Source organism: Sminthopsis crassicaudata, chromosome 5 (assembly GCF_048593235.1).
Source record: "Sminthopsis crassicaudata isolate SCR6 chromosome 5, ASM4859323v1, whole genome shotgun sequence".
NCBI classification, from domain to species: Eukaryota; Metazoa; Chordata; class Mammalia; order Dasyuromorphia; family Dasyuridae; genus Sminthopsis; species Sminthopsis crassicaudata.
In genome coordinates this window covers 300,951,778-300,972,374 of record NC_133621.1, presented here as the reverse complement: position 1 = coordinate 300,972,374, position 20,597 = coordinate 300,951,778, and the positions used below count along the sequence as shown (strand labels likewise).

General features: G+C 46.3%; 1 protein-coding gene across 8 annotated transcripts in view; it reads right to left on the bottom strand.

Annotated features, from left to right (window-relative positions):
• Window positions 1-20,597, bottom strand: part of TNRC6B (trinucleotide repeat containing adaptor 6B) — a 206,005-nt gene that overhangs the window by 1,892 nt on the left and 183,516 nt on the right. For all 8 annotated transcript variants that reach the window (XM_074271770.1, XM_074271778.1, XM_074271773.1 and 5 more), the window contains 5 exons: window positions 15,243-15,419; window positions 13,383-13,529; window positions 13,122-13,217; window positions 1,068-1,292; window positions 865-935 (listed from right to left, as the gene is read on the bottom strand). In XM_074271770.1, the coding sequence (XP_074127871.1) occupies window positions 865-935; window positions 1,068-1,292; window positions 13,122-13,217; window positions 13,383-13,529; window positions 15,243-15,419 (716 nt within the window). The remainder of the gene's footprint in view (window positions 1-864; window positions 936-1,067; window positions 1,293-13,121; window positions 13,218-13,382; window positions 13,530-15,242; window positions 15,420-20,597) is intronic.

Here is a 20,597-nt window from a genome sequence, read left to right as displayed (position 1 = left end):
CTGGCTGTCCATCAGGGCTAGATTCCTGACCACTCATCTCCCATCTTGCCCAATAACGTTTCTTCCCCCCCCCCCCCACCCCAGGCTGGGGTTAATGACTTGCCCAGGGTCACACAGGCAGGAAGTGTTAAGTGTCTGAGACCAGATTTGAACTCGGGTCCTCCTGATTTCAGGGCTGGTGCTCTCTCCACTGCGCCACCCAGCTTGCCCAATAACTTATTGACTGACAGACTGGAACCCCAAGCTGGCATTCACGGAGGAAGCTAAAGTCTGCGAAGCACTTACAAATACCGTGGCGTTTCGTCTTCACAAGGAGCTAAGTCCTCCTATTTATCTCCATTTTACCAACAAGGGCAGAGGCAGACAGAGGGTACATCTCTTGTCCAGTCTCTCTGGTGTCTGCCTCTGGACTCCCTGTCCGGCCTCAGCCTTGGTCAAAGACTGCCCGGCAGCCAAGCCCCAGGACGGTTCTCTCTTCACTGCCTCACCACTGACCCGAGTCCGGCTTTCCATTCTATTCTCCTGCCGAGGTGACCACCGATCTCCCGATGGCTTGGCCTGACTCCGGCCTGATGGCCGACCCATCTGTGGACAAGCTGCTGCAGAGCCGCTCTCGGGCCATCTCTCCCACTGGACCTTCAGCTCCTCGAGGGGACGGCTCTTTTCTGCCTCTCTGTAGTCCGCCAGAGCAGCCTGACCGGTGCCTGCTGCCCTGCCTTGGCCAAGGCTCACCCTGATCCCTCAGCTCCTGCCTCTTTCTCTTGCTAGTTTTCTAAGCCACCCCCACCCCTTGGGCTGTCCTCTTGTCTCTTACCTACCATGGCCACAGAAAACTAGGACTACCAGAACGTGGAGGGTGAGTACCTGGGGAGTGAGGTTGTGAAGAACCAGCCAGTAACTAGGACGAGCTGTGCCGCCATCGCTCCAGGCAGAGGCTAGGGAGGCAACAGGAGAAGGTTAGCAGCAGGTGGGCGGGTGCCCCCTTCCCTCCCGCCCCGCAGGCTGGCCCTGTGCCCCAGAATCCAGACAAAGCTTCCCCTCCAGCATCAGCCAGGCCCCCTCCTCACCTGAGGCAAGCCTGGAGTCCTGGGCCCCCCAGCCCCTGACTGAGCGGGGGGCCGTGCTGCTCCAGGGAGAAGACGGTTTGGGATTGGTCAGGCCAGGAGGTGGGCGGGGCAGCCCGCTAGTGTTCCTTGAGGAAATATGGTTTTTCCACATCTTGTTGGAGAGATGAGTGGGGTTGTGTCCTATGGGGTCTGGGGACCATGTAGATTTGTAATCAGTGAACTTTGCTAAAAGATGAAATGAAGATAGGAATTAGTAACATCATACTTTCAAAGGAGGTGATCTTTATATTATCTTATTGGATAATCCCAAGAGTCCTGTGGGTGAGGGGTCATCATTAGGGCACAAAAGTGAAATGGTCTGATCGGGATCCCATAAGATTTGCACCCAAGTCTGGTTCTATCCACAATGTTACCTCATACATATGCAAATAGACATTTTAATAGAATCATTCAATATCTATCTATCTAAATAAACATTTTATAAGCAGCAATGAAAGGGAGCCTATTTCAATTATACATCTTCTTCAACAACAATGTGAAATCGCAAAATGAATGACTAAACTCACCAAGTTTATCAAACAAACAAGCATTATTTTCTTCAAATATAAGCTTCAAGGAAACATGAAAGAAAATGCACTTGAAAAAATCTGGAGGTTCATTTAGTGGGAGTAATATATTCCTGTACTTGGTGAAAATCAGAGCCTGAATGTGGGCTCATTAGTACTTATTGAACTGAACTAAAAATACATTAAAAATTTAATATTTGAGTGGAGTATTTCTCAAGCCATCTTCTTACAGAAAATATTTTTCTTCTTGTTATCTGTTCTCACAGATTTCAAGGTAAAAAAGTGACACCTGAGTTTTTCCATGAATAAGCAGAACCAACCCTCCCAATTTCAAGTAGGAAATACAAACAATCACTATGTTTTGAGGGTCAGACATGTCGGGTACTATGCCAACATAGGCCCAAGTATCTGCTCTTGGAGAAGTCAACATGGAGCCGAAGAGAATGGGCACCTTTTCCATCTGGGGAAGGTACCATCTGAGAATGGTACGGGTGCTCTGAGGAGCAGCGGCGCCCATGATGGGGTGTGGAGAGAATAGTTGGTCAAACAGCAGCAACAAGAGCTTCTAGGAGAAAATGGGGTTTGGGTGGAACCGAGTTTCCACAGGGCAACAACAGAGATTCAAGGTCGGAGAGGTCTGGAGCCTGACTTCAGAGCTGAGACAATACCTTGCAGGCCAGGCGCCACTGTGGTGAAAACCCTTTCCAGAGGCTAAGCCCATGAGCCAGACCCCCAAGGTGGGGGGAATGGTAGGAGGCTGTTGGCCAGGACAAAGGGCAGGGGAACCCCTGCTGTGGGGCTCCAGCAGTGCAGTGGGCTGCTGAGAAGAAAGGCCCTAAAAGGTGCGCGCACACAGGCTTCCACTGCACAGCCCAGTTTTAATTTTCCTGGCTCACTAAATGAGCTCCATTGGGGATGACAGGAGTGTCCATATGAACCAACCCCCTGCTTCCCTGAGAATAAGAATGAGAGACCTAAGGAAATGGTACACACAGGTGGGGCCCTGGGGTTTAATATAAACTTATGGACAACTTGGGAAAAACCACAACCCCAAGCCAGGCAGCCTACCCCAGAGCGCAGAATTATTTGATCCAGATAAGTCTAGGAGAAGATTGCTAATGACGATGTAGCAAACCCAAGTCATAAGCCCCCACATGGAGGTGAGCTTGCCCGGATGCTCCTGGGATCTTGCTCCTAACCCCATCCCGGTATTGTGAGGGCACCCACAGGGACCTGCTCTGGCCCCATCTTCCCACCTCTCCAATGCCGAGGCCCACCCAAAGATGACTGGGGAAGCCATGGCATTCCTGGGCCACAAGGAGGTCCCACAATCCCTACCAGCCTTCCAGAACATTTCCAAGACCCAGACCTCCCGTCAGGTCCCTTTTCTCAGTCACCCCCCTGGTCCTGTAATCTGCTTCTGAATCCAGATCTTCTCCCCAGTTCTTGATGGTGCTTTCCCCGTGAGCTCTTTCTGGTCTTTCCTAGCTCTTGCCTTCCGCTTCTCTCTCCCTGCCAAGCCTCTGGGATGCTGCCTGCTTAGCTGACAGTGGCCATTCCTCCCCAGTCTCCTTACATCAGCTGTCACCTCATCTGAGTGTTTTCTACCACTTGAAGAGCATCTCCCATGGTGCTCAGAACAAGCGAGACAAGGAGACCCTCTGGGTCTCTGAAGAACTTTAGAGCTGATTGTATGACATGGGAGACCTTGGCGCTGGACCGCCCAATGTGGTGTTCCCTTGTCAGAGAAGGCACCATGCTTTCTGAGCAAGCAGGATTCAAGTAGCTCAGAAGAAACGTGAGATGTACAAAGCCACCTGACTTGCGCCTGAGCTTTCCAAGCTCACGTGGTCTGATGGCCACAATTGGAGCCACTAGACTGTAGTTCTATGAGCAAAGGCATTTTGGCTCTCTGAGAATGCAGGCATTGCTCATCCAGAGCGCCCCCCTACACTTCTAGTCCCAGAGGTTCGCCACCCCCAAAGCCTTCTCAGCTCACCAGCTCTCCACTCATTGCCAGACTTGTTTCTACCCTCCTATCACACCCTAGCCCCTAATTACCACACACCTGGACCACTGCAATAATGGCGGCACTCCTACTTTTCCTGCCTCCAACATCTGCATTCTCTGTCCCTAAGTGAACCTTCTAAACTGAAGGTCTGAACAGGGCCTTAGCATAGATCCTTGTAGTCCCTGGTCCCTCCCCTCAAGTCCCTTCCCTCTCCCCAGAGGCCAGAGTAATAGTACCACAACTGGCATCTGAGCACATCACCCCCTCACTCCTCTGAATCAAATGAAAATGCTGCGACAGCCCGCTTCCCACGCCTGCTCCCTTCTCTAGTCTGTTCCCACATCGCGTCCTTTTCGGCTGCCCGCAGCATGGCTGCCATGCCTGAAGGCCTCTGGCCCTCACTTCTGCCTCTCACAATATGGGGTTTCCTTCAAAATTCTCCAACAGCAGCTTCCACATGACGATTTGTCTCCTATTTACTTCACATATATTGTATATGGATGTTTCTTCTCCGTTAGTAGTCTGTAAATTTCTTGAGGGCAGAAAGAGCTTCATGCAAAGTGCCTGATGCTTGTGAAAGGCCCATGAAAGGCATTTAATAAACAGCCACCGATTGATCATGTGATGCTTCATTTTGCTCTTAATGTCAGCCTCTACTCAACAGAGAAGTGTGTGGTTATTAAAAGGGTCACATCATTGCTCAAATATAACCTGGCCTGTTCCTCTCCTCTCGCTCCAGCTGAGCACAGCTCCTCCACTTTCTACCCATCCAACTGCACCCTTCATCCACTGGTTTCGCCCGTATTATCGAGAGCAAATCCAATCCTCTCCAAGTGAAGATGGAGGTGATTTATAATCACCTCTCCCTCTTTGCCATTTCAGGCTTAGGATGTAGAGCTGTGTTATCTGTACAGAGAAGCTCCATAGGGAATTCCTCTTTCCTTTGGACGCCATACAAGATACCATTCACAAGAGAGGCAAACACCATCCACTGGCAATTATCTCTATATATCGAGCACTATCAACAATGAGAGGACCACAGAACAAAGCTATCCGGCCTCATCTCATCCCTTTTGGTTATTATTATTATTATTATTTTTTTTTTTTGCTGAGGCAGTTGGGGCTAAGTGACTTGCCCAGGGTCCCACAGCTAGGAAGTGAAGGATCTGAGGCTGGATTTGAACTCAGGTCCTCCTGACTTCAGGGCTGGTGCTCTATAACCTAGCTGTCCCACATCTCATCCCTTTTAAAGAAAATTTTTATGTCACCTTTATTTCTGAATATATTCTTTTCTCTCTTACATGAGACATCTCTACTGACAAAAAACTTTTAATCCAGTAAAACTAATCAGCCCACCCAATTGAGTATTAGTATTAGTATTGTTCTAAATCTTTGGATTTCTGTTTTTGTAAAGAATGGAAATAGATCCATTTTCTTGTCTGTAGGGTCACCCTTAATTGTTACACCATTCTAACAGAAGCAGATCTTTAACCTTCATGAAAATATAGATTATTATCATTTAAAAACTGCACAAGCCAGGAATGAAAGCATATGAACCAGCAGTGAATATTCTCTCAGTTGTTTTTTTTTAAGTGGCACTATAGGAGTTTTTCCCCAAGCCTTTATTTAGTAGCTTAAGAATCTATCCTTGACACTAATGCATTGTTGGTGGAGTTGAAATGATCTAACCCATTCTGGAGAACAATCTGGTTCTATGCCCAAAGAGTTTTCAAACTGGGCATACCCTTTAACCTAGCAGTGCCATTACTGGGTCTGTATCCCAAGGAAGTCATGAAGCAGAGGAGGGGACCCCTACGTGCAAAGATGTTTGTAGCAGCTCTTTTTGTGGTGGCAAAGAATTAGAAAATGAGTAGATGCCCATCACTTGGGGAATGGCTGAATAAGCTGAATTATTTGAAAGTAACAAAATATTACTGTTCTATGAAAAATGATGAACAAGCTGATTTTATAAAGGCCTGGAAAGATTTCCATGAACTGATGCTGAGCGAAACAAGCAATACACTGTACACAGCAACAGCAACAATGCGCGATGATGAACTATAAAAGGCTTGGTTCTTTCTCAGTGGTTCAGTGCTCCAAAGCAATCCCAATAGACTTTGGTCAGAAAACACCGTCTGCATCCTAAACTAAGGAGACTGAATATAAATCAACATGTGCTATGCTCACTTCTTTTTTTTCTCTCCCATGATTTTTCCCTTTTGCTCTGATTTTTCTTTCCCAACATGATTCATAAAGCAGAGTGTATTAAAATGAAAATTTAAAATAATAATAATACTAATAAAAATCTATTCCTCAATGCCCTTAGCACTCTTTCCCCTACAGCAAGGGCTTCTATATATACTTGGTCTCTAGGTCAGCTGCTCTTCCCAGGTTTCTTTTATAGAGTCCAAATGCTGTGATTTCATTGTTATTGTTGGAGAAAGGAGGCTGACTTTTTAATATTGATTATATTTATTCACTAATAATATATATAATTATAATTTATAATATAGAAATATACTTGTATATTATATATAATATATAAATAACAATATTTATATATTATATTTAATATCTATTTTAAAACATTTTAATAGAGCTTTTCCTTTTTTGGGGGGGGGGGGAGAGAAGTTGTCTTTTCCATTCCATCCTTAAATTTACTGGGCATGATTTTTCTTCACTGGGACTCTACTAAAGCTTTCTGAAAATTATTTTTTCCCTCTCCACTGCTTCTCATTTTATGACCTAATATTACATGGCAACTTTCAACAATCTAAAGAGGGAGACACTGAATATACTAACAAGCTATAAACAGGGTAAATAGAAATTAAGAGAACAAAGGTACCAGAAGAGAGAAGAGAAGGCTTTCTGTAGAATATGGGATTTTAGTTGACACTTGAAGGAAGCCGAGAGGCAGAAAGAGGAGGAAGAGCATTCCCATTATGGGCGACAGCCAGAGAAAATTTTTGGAACCAAGAAATGGAGTATTTTCCCTATGGGACTGCTAAGAGGCCAGTGACGCTGGAGACAAGAGGATGTGCTAGAGAGCGAGGGGACGCCAAACAGAGCATTGTGAACTTGACCCTGGAGGTGAGGGAAAACCCCCAGAGTTCACCTAGTTAAAGCAGGGGAGTATGGGGGAGGAGCAGGAGGACTTGGAAGGATCTGGGCTTTAGGAAAATCAATTTGACAGCTAAATGGCGACAGATGTGAGGGGGAAGAGCCCAGAGCAGGTAACAATGCAGGTAAGACCGAGATGAGCCAAAGGGGAAATCAACAGACTGGGACACCATAATGGAGGAGGAGGAGCAACAGGAGTCCAGGACAACCCTTAGGTTGGGCAACTGGGAGGATGGCGTTGCCTTCTACAGTGATAGGGGAGATAAAATAGGGGAGAGTACAGGGCAAGGGTGGGGAAATCTTCTGGTCCACCCCTGCAAAGGCAACCACATATCAAAACAACCTCCTGCTGCCTGAATGCTTTAAAAGTTGCTAAGTTGGTGGGGCCCAGAAATGATTTCGTAAAAATCCAAATGGCTGTTGGCAGGAAAAAAGGATCCTCACCCCTAGTTTAGGGGGGAAAGATGACGTGTTTGGTTTGGACAAGTGGAGTTTAAGATACTGATTGGACATGTGGTTCAAGAGTCCTGAAAGGTAGCTGGAGATGAGAGAGCGGAGGTCAGCAGTTTTGTACTGGGGTACAAGAAGTGGATTTGAGAATCCCCAGCATAGAGATGCTAAATAAATTCATGGCAGCCAATGAGATCACCATGTGAAGTGCGGTCATCCCTTCCACCCTGGGATTTTCCCCAGTGCAGTTTCCTCATATTCTAAGGTCAGCATAAGAAATTCAATGGGAATTTGGGGGGAGTTTTGCAGAAGTTGCAGATGACGCACAAAGGCCAGCGGGTAACAAAGAAAAAACATTCACCTACTCAGAAATGCATAATATGTGTATGATATCAACCTAAAGTTTACAATAAGGTACTGTAAATACCCCATCAAAGAAAAAGAAAAACCTCAAGACTTCTCTGGTACAAAGGGAAGGCCAGAAGTTTTTTTTTGGTGGATTTTCCACATTGTGGGGGCACCACCCCCATCGCCATGCAATGTGGAAGGGATAACGTAGGATAAAGGGAGAAACCTCATGGGGCACCTCTGGTTAGAGGGTGTGATCTGGAAGGAGATGCAGAGGTGGGGGGAGGGGGAGAGACCTACACCGAGAAAGAAGAGAAGATCCAGGAGGAGAGGGGGTCAGTCTCACGGAAAGATCAAAGAAAAAGTAGATTAAGAGAAGGCCGCTAAGAGTCATTCTTTTTGTGACTTTTTGACAAAGAGCCTACAGGGTGTGATGAGGGTGCCAGCAGAGGGTGAGCAGAGGAGGGAGAAGAGATAAGGAAGAGCCATGGGGGACCAGCAGAAAGGGATCACCTCACCATGACAACGGGGTGAAGAGAGAGAAACAGATGGCACTCAAGAAAGAGGGGACAAGAGGGAGACCGGAGTGAATGGTGTCAATTTTTCCAGTAAAATATGAGCAAAGTTCTCAGCTGGTAGGTCTGAAAGAGCCAAGGAACGGAGAGTGGAGAGCGAGATACCATCACCTTCTCTAATATTTAAAGACGAATGCATTCTCTTAAGCAGTGTTGTCCCTGCTCTCTATCTTTCTGTGTTTGGTAGTAGGCCGGTGTGGTAGTAAAGGGTGCTGGAGTTGGGACAAGGAAAACTTGGGTTCCACTCATGGTTCTGATACTGTCGAGCTCTGTGGTCACAAGACCTACTCTGAGATTGTTTCTGTATTTATAAAATGGAGATGAATAATCCTCATACTGCCTTCTTTCTTCACATGGTTGCTTGCAGGCCCAAGTTAGATGAGGTACAGGAAATACTCTGCATTTATAACATTTAAAATGCTTAATATACAAGTCAGACGTTGTATTTTTAAGAAGACCAAATGTTTGTTGGCTAATGTCGTTTCTTGAGATTCTTTTGTTCTTGCAATGATTTATATTTGCTAAACTTCCTTAAGAAAGTCTAAGACAATATTGATTATCTGTTCTTTATTCAATTTCCATTTTTCTGGACCAATTGTTCACCCGCAACAATTAGGTTGGGATCGCATCATCACTTCTGAGCCATGCTCATTTTCAGTCTTTATTGCAACTTAATATTGATTTTAATCTTCTTGCCTAACTGTACAGGCAAGGGATTCAAAATGACATGCACATCGGCATCCTGTTTTTTCTTTTTAAAGTAATCAATTTCATATTTTATGTTACGTCCAATATCTTCTAGGGAAAGTATTTACGATGTGTATACGTTAACATATAATCTGCATATAGAGAGATATGTGCCTGAAGCTTCTGCATAACCTGCAAACACCTGATCTCTTGTTTCTTAAGCTAGAATAACATTTTCCAATGTATTTTTCTATCCTCTCCCAAGTCTGACTTCTCACTGAAGTCAGTGTTTCCCTTGGAGGAACATTTTTAGCAATGAGGAATCCCTCATTATTTGTCCCCCTTCTATTTGTGATCTGTGTACATTTCCTCCAGATCTGAAGGGCAGGACAGGCAGAGGGCAGGGTTGTGAGAACAATGGCCTGAAAGACCTAGAGCACTGTCCCTGTTATACCTGATGCTGCCTTCTCTGGGAAAAGTAATCAATGAACAAGAAGTTACCAAGGTCAGGCACTGAGTGCCTAAGCTGGTACTATAAATATTGAAGCAAAAAAGTCTTTGTTCTCAAGTTAACTATATTCTAAGGAAAGAAATTGTAGGGTATAAATGTAAATAGCACGCTGGTAGTGGTAGTGGGCATTAATTGGGGGAATGAGGAAAGAAGGAGGCCATGAAGGGGACCAGATCAGGAAAGTCTACTCTAGGCAGTGGATACGGCCTATGTCAAGTCAGGGAAGTGAAAGATGCAGTATCTTTTGGGAAAACACCAAGCAGGTGAGTGAAGCTGGAACACGTAGAGTGTGAGGGGAAGCTGTGTCTGGTCAGTTTGGAAAGAGCCTGGCTTCATCTGGACTGGGAAAGGCTGACAATGCTAAATGGAGATTGTTCAGGAGAGAAATCGGGGGGACCTACAATAGGAGGGCATGGCAGGAGGAGGAAGAGGGCAAAGTCACAAGAGAGAACGCAGACCGCACAAGTGTGCATGGGAAAGGGGCTGAGCAAGGGTGACTCGTGGGCTGTGAGTCTAAGGAAGCAGAAAGCAGCTGGTGCCTTGGAGAGAAACGAGGCCTTCGGGAGGAAGCATAAGTGATGGACGTGTTTCTGGATAGCCACATGGAGAGGATGGGGCTGGCCTTGAAAGAGAAATGAGGGCAGAACCATGTACCTGGGGAAAAATACCTGAGGCCCCGAGAACTGAAGAGATGCTGGGAATGTGTGCAGTAAGGAGAGGCAGAGAGTCCAAGACAGTCCTGAAGGACATCTGTGCACCACGGGCAAGACATGGTGTAAGAACTCACAAAGGAGCCTGGGAACGTCTGGATTGGTAGGGAGGAGAGGGTGCTCAACATTAGACGTGGCAGAGGTGACGGGGAAATTCGACTGTATTTAACAAGAAAGCGCTCTTTGGTGTTTCAGGTGGGAGGATGGCAGGGATAAGCAGCTTTCTCTAGGAGTCTGGCTACAAAAGTGAGAAAAGCATCAGGATGATAGCCAGAGGGGACAATAGCTCAGAAGAAGTCTTGAGAAGTTTGAGTAAAAGGATGTGGAGCAGAAAAAAAGGCTAGTGGATAACGAAAGATGGAAAATTAAGGAGACATCTGAAAAAAAGACCACGATGCAATGTCACTGCTTTTTTACCCAGCCAATTCAGAAATAGGTTTTGTGTGACTATACAGATTTGTGCCTACTATTTCTACTATTTCTCTTCAGTACTCGGTGGTGGGGAGAGGAAAGGACACAAGTGAGAGAAGGCAAATTTGGGCAGGTTAAAAGAAAAGAAAATTATTTTATAGAGCTAGAAAAGTTTAGACTATCAATGGAATTAATGAATTAAAAAAAAAGAGATAAGGATGGTGGCCTATTACTCTAAAACTATAAAGCAGCAATCATCTGGTACTGGCTAAGAAACAGAATAGTGGATCAGTGGAATAGGTTAGACACATAATACAATGATCAACAACTACAATAATCTAATGTCTGATAAACCCCAAAGACTTCAGCTTCTGGGATGAGAACTTACTATTTGACAAAAATTGCTGGGAAAACTGGAAAATAACGCCAGAAACTCAGCATAGACCTCTACCTCACACCCCATATTAAAATAAGGTCCAAAAAGGGACATGATTTAAGTATAAAGGGTGATACTATAAGCAAATTAGAACAAAGGATAGTTTACCTATCAAATCTTTGGAGCAGGGAAGAATTTATAGAAAGAAGCACTAGAAAATACTATGAAATGCATATTGGATAACTTTGATTACATCAAATTAAAAAGTTTTTGATCAAACAAAACCAATTCAGTCAAGATTAGCAGGTTCGCAGCAACAGCTCTTTTTGAGGTGGCAAAGAATTGGAAAATGAGTAGATCCTCATGCATTGGGGAATGGCTGAATTATGGTAAATGAAAGTAATGACATTTACTATTCTATAAAAAAGTCCTGGAAAAATTTACATGAACTGAAGCAGAACCAGGAAAACACAGTACACAGTGACAGCAAGACTGTATGATGATCTATGGTAGATCTGGTTCTTCTCAGTGATTCAGTAATACAAGGCAATCCCAATAAACTTTGGATGGAAAAAGCCATTCACATCTAGAGACACGTAAATCAACATGTGCTGGGCTTAGTTTCTCCCTTTTTTTTCCCTTGTGGTTTTTTGCTTTTGTTCTGATTTTTTTTTCTGAACATGATTCACATAGAAATATGTAAATACTGAATGTACGTGCATAAGAAAAAAGATGTTTTTACATCAACTGATGCTGAGTGAAACGAGCAGAACCAGAAGATCATTATACACTTCAACAATGATACTGTACGAGGATGTATGCTGATGGAAGTGGATTTCTTCAACATAGAGAAGAGCTAATCCAATTCCAATTGATTAATGATGGACAGAACCAGCTACACCCAGAAAAGGAACACTGGGAAATGAATGTAAACTGTTATTTTTACCTTCTGAATCCAATTCTTCCTGTGCAACAAAAAATTCGGTTCTACACACATATATTGTATCTAGAATATACTGTAATATATTTAACATGTATAACACTGCCTGCCATCAGGGGGAGGGGGTTGGGGGAGGAAGGGAAAAAATCTGAATAGAAGTAAGTGCAAGGGATAATGTTGTAAAAAATTACCCGTGCATATGTACTGTCAAAAAAATGTTATAATTATAAAATAAAATTAAAATTAAAAAAAAAAAAAAGATGTTTTACAGGTAATTAGGAAAAATAAAAATTTTTAAAAAGAAAATTAAGGTGAGGGAATGACTAAAAGGGTTTGGGCCCAAGCCAACTTGCAGAAGGATTAGCACTAGCAAGAAATCAGTTATTTCCTCCCTCTGAAGATGAAAGAGTGGAAGAGAAGGCCCTCGTGATAGATGGTCTCATTTTTCTCAGTGGAATATGAGGCGAGGAGCCTGCTGAAAGAAAGGGGAGGAGACAGTAATGCAGCAGCTGAGAAGGAGAGAGTAGGTTGGGAGCAGCCACGGTGGAGAACAAGACAGCTGACCAGGGAAGAAGAGTCAAAGGATCCCCCTGTAGTGGGTAGGACCCAAGCCAGGGCAGCCAGTCAGCATGAAAGTTCCTGAGGCACAAGGGCTGCAAGAGAGAAGTCAACCCCCTTTTATTAAGCACCTACTCTGGAGAGGATTCTGTGCAAAGCCCTGGGGATACAAAAAAAGGCAAGAAGCTGCTCTCCTCTCCTCCTGGCCCTGGGAAGGCCCTATCTGACCCTGGTAGCCAGGGTGGCCAGGGAGCTAGAGCATCATGGAAGGGCTCTGTAAAGAAAGCCTAACCAAGGAGAATATCAGCAGGTTCTACACGCAGTCAAAAAAAGCTCAGGAAGCCAGATTTCACCCCTACAAGCTCACAGAAACCTACTCCCTGGGATCTCAATCCAATCTTTCCTTTCCTGGAGCCTTTAAGAAATCAAGAGTGGCCGAGGGACAGAAGCCCACTCCCCCGCTGCCCCTCTAGCAGCTTACACAGCTGACAGAAAAAGGTGACACCGCCCCATTCATTCCCTTCCTTGCTTTCTTTTGGGGCCTGGAAGACAGAAGGAAGGGAGAAGTGACTAAGTGTGGAGCCCAGGCGGGGTGGGCAGGAGGTGCTGACAAGTACCGCGTCCTCCCGGCCTGTCCCTGCCAGGCCTCCCACCCCCAGACCCCATTCTGTCCTACGGCACCCGTCGGCCTGAGCACGCAGTTCCAAAGCAGCAGACACAGTGGGACCGAGAAGGTACATCCCAGCCAGTCCCAAGGGAGGCCGCCGGCGCCCGGGCCCGCTCAGCCTTACCTGAAGTGCTATGAACGTTGGTAAAGGAGTTGTCAGAGGCACTGTAGGGCCAGGCACCAGGTGAAGGCAGCGAGGTGTTGAGGGAAGAATTAGACCCTGTGGACACCCAGGCGGAAGAGAAGAACGGGAGAAAGAAAAGGTTAGGGCTGTGGGCCAACCCCCAGGAGCCCACCTTCCTGCCTCTTTAATGGGCCTTACAGCTGCGCCCAGAGAGCAGAAAGTGCCCGCCCCCTGCCCCAGGCCCCCGGCTCCTTCACCCACCTGTGGTGTTGTCCCGCAGAAGTTGGTGGTCAGTATCTACAATGGGAGATGTGGCTGGACCCCCGAGCACACTTCCTGGGGTCACATAGGGGTCAGACTCAGGGTCGATGTTTTGTATACCTTTCCATGGCACTCCGGGTTGGAATTCTAGGAGGACAGACATGAGAAACGGGTCAAGGGGCTGCCAGAAGGTTCCTGAGGAGCTCTGACTCAGTGTCCCCATGCCCCCCGTCCCCTGAGGCACAAGTGGGCCTATCTCTAGGAGCTACAAGGCAGGGGGAGGGCTGCCTGCCAGGGAGGTCAGTGGGAGACAAGACAGGAGAGGGGACCTGGGGCAGGTCTGAGGCAGCAGAATGTCAGAAGGCCAGGGTCGCAACAGCCCCAGATACTGCACAATCAGAACCTGAGGCTCCGGTCAGGAGCAGGGGGCCACAACCACCCCGGGCCCTCATGCAGGGGAGCCGTTTCAGCCAGTCTCTGTGGCCAGAGGAGGGCCTGCACCCAGAAGGCGTGGAGAGCAACGCCAACGTGCTTGGAGAACACAGACTGAATCAGTGACCTAATGGGGCCCAGCGGTACCAGCGTGGAAAGGCGGACAGGTCCTGGCCAGTCTGTGAATGGGAGGGTCTGGCCTCCATCGGGCCAGTTGCCCAATGAAGACAATCCCTGCACCTCTTTGTAAGGGGAGGAGGCACAGCTGGCTCCCTCCGGCCAAGAATGCTGAGAGTCTTCATGACCTCAGACAGAAAGGGACCCCCGGGCCTGTGCCTTTCACTCTGCGCCGCCACGTCTGGCCTGAGCTGTGGACACAAGGCCCACAAAACTACGGAATAAATTCCCGACTTCTCGGCCTGACGGCTTTTAAATAGAAAACACCAGTCCCTGCACAATCCCGAGACCCCCGAAGCACAGTCAGCGACCACGGGCCACGTCCAAGGGGAAGCTGTGTGCCGTGAGCATCGCCCCTGATGCTTCTCCAGACGCGCACCGCAGCGAGTCCACCTGACACCCGGGGAGCAGGTGCACGGGGCCTCGTTCGCCCCCAGCAGAGGCAGGCACAGGGCCTGGCAGCGGATCCCAGCTGACTGACGCCCGGGCCAAGCTTGCTGGGTCTCACCTCTCAGATGAGGGGGCTCTAAGGCAGCCTGACACTGCCCTCTTTGAGCTCCTAAGATCCCCAACTAGGGAGGCTGGAGCAGACTTTCTGGCCTAAACCTCCCGTGCTGGCCTCTGTCCCAGTCCAAAGCACCAGCCTCAGCTTCCGCAGGCCCTGCCCTCCTCTTGCTCAAAACTCTTTCCATCAGAGGCAGCTGGGGGTGCGGTGGAAGAGCCCCGGTTCTAACGCCTCAGACACTTACTAGCTGCCCCTCCCAGCTCCCAACCCAAGCTCCCAATTCCTGGCCAGTACTTAGGCCCTCTACATTCTACCCCATCTTCTCTGCCTTTGTTGGTACTGGCGCCCTACAACCTGTCATTCTGGTCAGACCCAGTGGAACCTCTCAACACAAGAGCTTCTGGTTCTCACTGTATGCCAATTCTAGAACATCCATTCCCCTCAAAAAACTTTCAGTCATCCTTTAGAGACCAGCCCCCAAGAACCTCTAGTCTCCTCAAGAATACTCCATCTCAGCACATCCAAGGGCTCCCTAAAAAGCCCTCAGCCTGAGGTTCTCGTCCTCTGGAAGGCCAGGATGCAAATCTGTGTGCTCCGATTCTGGGCCTCCTCTCCCATGCCTCCAAGCGCAAGCAGGGCTTCAGACTGCACGGGTGCTTGCTGGAGTGACAAACTGACCCAAAGCAACCTCATTCAGTGGCAGGAAGTCCCCGGCTTGGAAGCAAAGGCTGCGTCCTGAGGCGTACCTGGAGGCCAACTGGCATGGCTGGATTTACTTCCAATTTTATTTGTTGGTGGAGATTTGGCAGGTAACCAACTATCACCAGCAGGCCCCGTGTGGCCCCCCAACGTGTCGCCTGGGATGATATCAAACTGGTTGTATGGCGATCCTCCTCGAGTTTTTCCAGGGGGTACTATGGCGCCTAGGAAACAGAAGGAGACAAGAGAATTCACACACAGAAAAGTTCAAGGCAAAAACATCAATAATGATCTCCAAGCTACCCGTGCTCTCTTAAACAACGTAAGTAAAAGGGACATTATACAGTGTCATCTTGCTCTCTCGTTCTGAACCAGTGAGCCACGAGACAAAACCAGTGAGACTTCCACCAGCTGGCCTCCACCACCCGGCCCTCACTCCTCATGGCAGGGAGTGGCCCTTCCTGGTCCCGCAGGCCGCCCGGGGCCAGATGGGCCATAACCACACCACTCCAACCATCGCCCAGGGCACAAAGAGGCTGCCAGCGAAACTGCAGCCCATGCAAGCTCCACAGAGGTCGTTACCGAGACAACCAGAGACGAGTCCATGTTTTTCAGGCTAAGGCAGCAACCCTGGCATGTGCCTGCCACAAGACCAGGTGGGAACAATTTTACAAGCCAGGACTCCTTGTAGAGGAGGTGCCCACCTAACCTGGTAGTACCCTATGTGCCACATGAGGAAGGAGGAGTAACCCTAAGCGAGGAGATAGGAAAAGGCCACGGCTGCCTGGAGGAGGCCCCTGTAGAGGCAAAGTCATGATAGACTGGAATCTCAAGGAAGATGAAAGATGGAAAAATACCAATAGTTTAGAAAAAGAGAGTATAAAGCATGAACCCCTTCTCATTTCTATCACATTTTCAAACAAATTGCTTTCACAACCTGGAGGCTGGTCCCAGGGGACCGGAGGATCTCTTGGCACTGACGGCTCTTTAGTGGTTGCTGATGATAAAATCCCAGGCTCTGCTGGCCTAGCAAGCATTGGATCCCCAAGCAAGTATCTGCCATGCATATGTCCGTGGAAAAGGGTTCTGAGAAAGAGGCTGACAAGGGAGGAAGGAGGCTGTTGGGCTCTGCCCTGGAGGATGTCTGCAGCAAGCCCCAGGCAGAGGAGAAGCATGCTCTATGTGGGTGGGACGCCCTACCCAACGTCTCCACCCACCCAGTAAGCTCAGCTCTCCAGCAGGCCTTTGCCAGGGGCCCTCGCTCCCAAACTGCAGTACAAAGACTCTCTCTGTTGGCCACACCGCAAGCTCTTTGAGGGCAGGGACTACTTTGTTCTCATCATATCCATGGGAAAGCCTGGCACACTGGAGGCGTTAATTGGCAGAACAGTAGCAATGTCCAGAGGGCGGCTGTCCTGTCACTACGTTCACCACTGGCTTCCCAAAAAAGATCCACAATCATTCAGAAGAACTGAGCCCAAGGATCCACAGGAGGAAAACAAAGCAAATGAAGAACGCCCACTGTCCATGCCAGTTCATCGAGCGAGGCAGCCAGAATCTGTGGCTCTGGTCCCTCAGTGCTGCCCTGAGCCTGGACAAGATGAAGACTGGGACAGGAACAGAACAAGGACTGCTTGGGAGAGCTTCCCCATGAGATAAAAGATTATATTTTTGTCAATTTTACATATCTCTAGTTTTCAGAATTTCTGCTTTTATGTTTGGTTTTTATTTTTGATGTTGCTTTTCTATTTTTTAAAAATTTGTTGATTTGACTCAATCTGCATTCACCACACATTTATTCTGTTCTCTATAGACTCCATTGTCATAAAAATTGCAGTAAACATTAACTAGTTAATGTTCAGTACTCCTCTCAAAGGTGCTATTTCTCCCATTTTAAGGATGAGGAAACTGAGGCAAGGAAATTAATTTTATGAATACATATTTAAGTTGCAGTCCCAACTCATTGATTTTTCTCTCTCTCTTTTGCTAATGAAAAAATATTTAAAAGGGAAAATTGTCCCCTAAGAACTATTTTGGCTGCAGGCTATATAAATCAAGTCTATGGCAAAAATTCACTACCCTCTGTAGTTCTAGTATCTAGACTAAGTGCTGAGGACACAAAGGAAAACAGAAGCCAGCGGCCGCCCTTGAGAAATCTAATATGGGAGAGACATGAAAACAACTCTGCAAACACAATATATGTGAGATAAATTAGAGGTGAGTATCCAAGAGAATGTACTGAGGTTACGTTGGACCAGCAAAGATTTCTTGCAGAAGGCAGGATTTTCGCTGAGAAGGAAGGAAGTCGGAGAAGCCAGACAATGAGGATGAAGGGCATTTAAATTTGGATCCTTCCTCTAAATTCTCAGGCAACAGAAACAGCGTGAAAAGATGTCAACCAAGAGATAAGGACTAGAAAGGACATTGATCAGTCAAGCGGCCAGAATGAAGGTGAGACCTATAGGAATGTCCAATAAAGACACCATACCCAAAGGTCTCTCACATGTTAAATGAATCATGGGAAGATCTGGTCAAGAGTAGTACAGAATCAGAAGACAAAGGTGGATTACAATCGTCATGAGAGGGATTCCAGATGGATCACATGACAGCTCCTTTTAAATAAAGAGAATGGTATAGTCTTGGATCTAGAGCTCTAGAAAGGAAAATGCTAACCCTCCCCAAAACCCCCAACTCAAACAAACCCCATTTCTTTCCTATTCCCTTCACTCACCCCCAACATCTCAAAGTCCCACTTCATAAAAAAGTGTCTATACATTAAATAAGAATATGATTACATTATTAGATTAAGAATAAGTTAGATAAAGATGGCAAAGGTCTTCCCTATCATACTGTTTTTAGCCCTTTGGTCAACAATGACTACTAATATGAAGGCCTAAAATAGATGGGTGCTTTCTATCTGCTCCAGAGAAGCAGATACTAAAGAGAGAGCTAAAAACAGTAAATTCCACTTCTGGTGGGGAGCACCCGACACCACTAGGAGAACAGAGGATAGGTAGCATTGAGAGCAGTGTGGCAGGGCAGCTAGGTGGCGCAGTGGATAGAGCCCCATCCCCGAAGTCAGGAGGACCTGAGTTCAAATCTCACTTCAGACACTTAACATGTCTTGGATGTGTGACCCTGGGGAAGTCACTTAACCCCAATTGCCTCAGCAAAAAAAAAAAAAAAAAAAAAGAGGAGAGAGAGAGAGAGAGAGAGAGAGAGAGAGCGAGAGCGAGCGCGCGCGAACACACAGTGTGGCCATCTTTTCCATCCCAGTCCTATATTCTTCTGATGACCTTTTTGACATTTGGATTTCTATTTGAACTACTGTTTGTGGCTGAGCCCATTTACCCCTCAGGCATCTCTCCACTATTGTTGGGGTGATCTTCAACTTTCTTCTTAAGGGAGGCACAATCCTACGTAAAACTCTGGGGTAAACTGGAATAATATTGATCAGGAGTAAAAAAAAAAAAAAAATATGTCTTTCTCAACTGGGCCAAGGCTGAATAAGTTGTGGTATGTAAAGGTGAGGGAAGATGGGGGGGAGGGTCCTACAAGAAATGATGAAGGAAAGTGTTTCAGAGAGACCGGAGAAGTATTCTGACCTGATATGGGAGCAGAACAAGAACCATTTATGCGATGGCAGCAAGAACGAAAGGCAAGCTTACGAACTCCAATCAATACCATACACCAATGGCCAAAGTTCCAGAGGCCAGAGAATGAAATGTGTTACCTACACCCCCATATGGACAGAGAAAAAGGTGAGGAATGAGGGCTGCAGAATGAGATATATCTTTCATTGGACACAGCCAGAGTAGAAATTTGTTTTGCTCGACAATATGATTGTTAACAGGGAGTTTGTTTTTCTTGCTTGGGGTGGGAAGAATTTAAAAAACAATAGGGCTTTGTTTCAGGGAGAAGCCGAGGTCCCTAAAAAAGCACAATATACTTATCCTTATACAGACACTACCTCATTTGCTCTTAGCCTCCTATCTGTTCAATTTTAGACCTTATCACTGCTCATTTCCACTGTCACAAACACACACACTGAAAGCTGAACTCCATAAGCTGTCTGTCCTGCTGCTTCTCAGTTTGAACCAATGTTTATGTTTCTTTTTCATTAACATTGAGCAATTGTGGATTTTACTTAGGAAGTGCTATAATATTCCAGGACCTGATGCAATGAACGCAATGCCAGTTACAAGCAGAAGAGCCCCTGGAAGTCCTCTTCCCAGCTAGAGGCAATCTCCCACTTCCCTTTGGATTCTTTACTAGACCTCCACCCTCCATGACAGTGTGTGCACTTTTGGAGAACACGCATCTCCTTGTCTTATGCCTTTTGGGGATTAATAAGGATGGGTATCATTTTAAAAAGCCTTCACAGTTACTTTGTTGGCCACATCCTTCTCGGAGGCACTGATAGGAACCAAGGTCAAAGACATCATAAGAACAAGGAGGAGTGAGATACAATATCTCAAGAATGAGGAGATGCGTTAACTGATTTGGCAAGAGGCTGACCTATAAGATAACGCCAGATTCAGATAGGAATGTCTATTAATCTCTCTCTCTAACCTGCTACTAGTAGTATTTGGCACCTAGTGGTGTCGGGTGCTCCCCACCAGAAGTGGAATTTACTGTTTTTAGCTCTCTCTTTACTATCTGCTTCTCTAGAGCGGATAGAAAGCACCCATCTATTTTAGGCCTTTATATTAGTAGTCATTGTTGACCAAAGGGCTAAAAACAGTATGATAGGGAAGACCTTAGCCATCTTTATCTAACTTATTCTTAATTTAATAATGTAATCATATTCTTATCCAGTGTATAGACACTTTTTTTATGAAGTGGGACTTTGAGATGTTGGGGGTGAGTGAAGGGAATAGGAAAGAAATGGGGTTTGTCTGAGTTGGTTTTTTTGGGGGGTGGGGTGGGGTTAGAATTTTCCTTTCTAGAGATCTAGAGCCAAAAATTGGCATTTCCCACCGTCTAGGAAAATAAGAAAAAAAATCATATTGAGACAGCCTAAAAATAAATGTACCACTTGGAGAAGGTATGCAGAGAATCTCATGTAGCTACATTACAGAATCTGGGTCCATATCAGCTAAAGTTTTAACAAATGCAAAGGTTTGGACTGAATAAACTTTTAAGGCCTGCCAAGGCCTGTAAAAGAACATCAATAAAAAGTACAGTCAAACACCTATTTTACACTTAGTTTTCATGAAGAGATGAGTCCAACTGAATTACCGTCCAAGGAGACAAAACTGAAATAGGAGCTGAGTGATTATTCTAAGATCTTTCATCTGCTTTAGAAGAAAGGTTAAGAGGCTCGTATAGCAAATGATGGAGAGGCAAGGATGCAATGCTTGTATTATGTCGATGCTCTGATTCATATAGCTTATGAATAC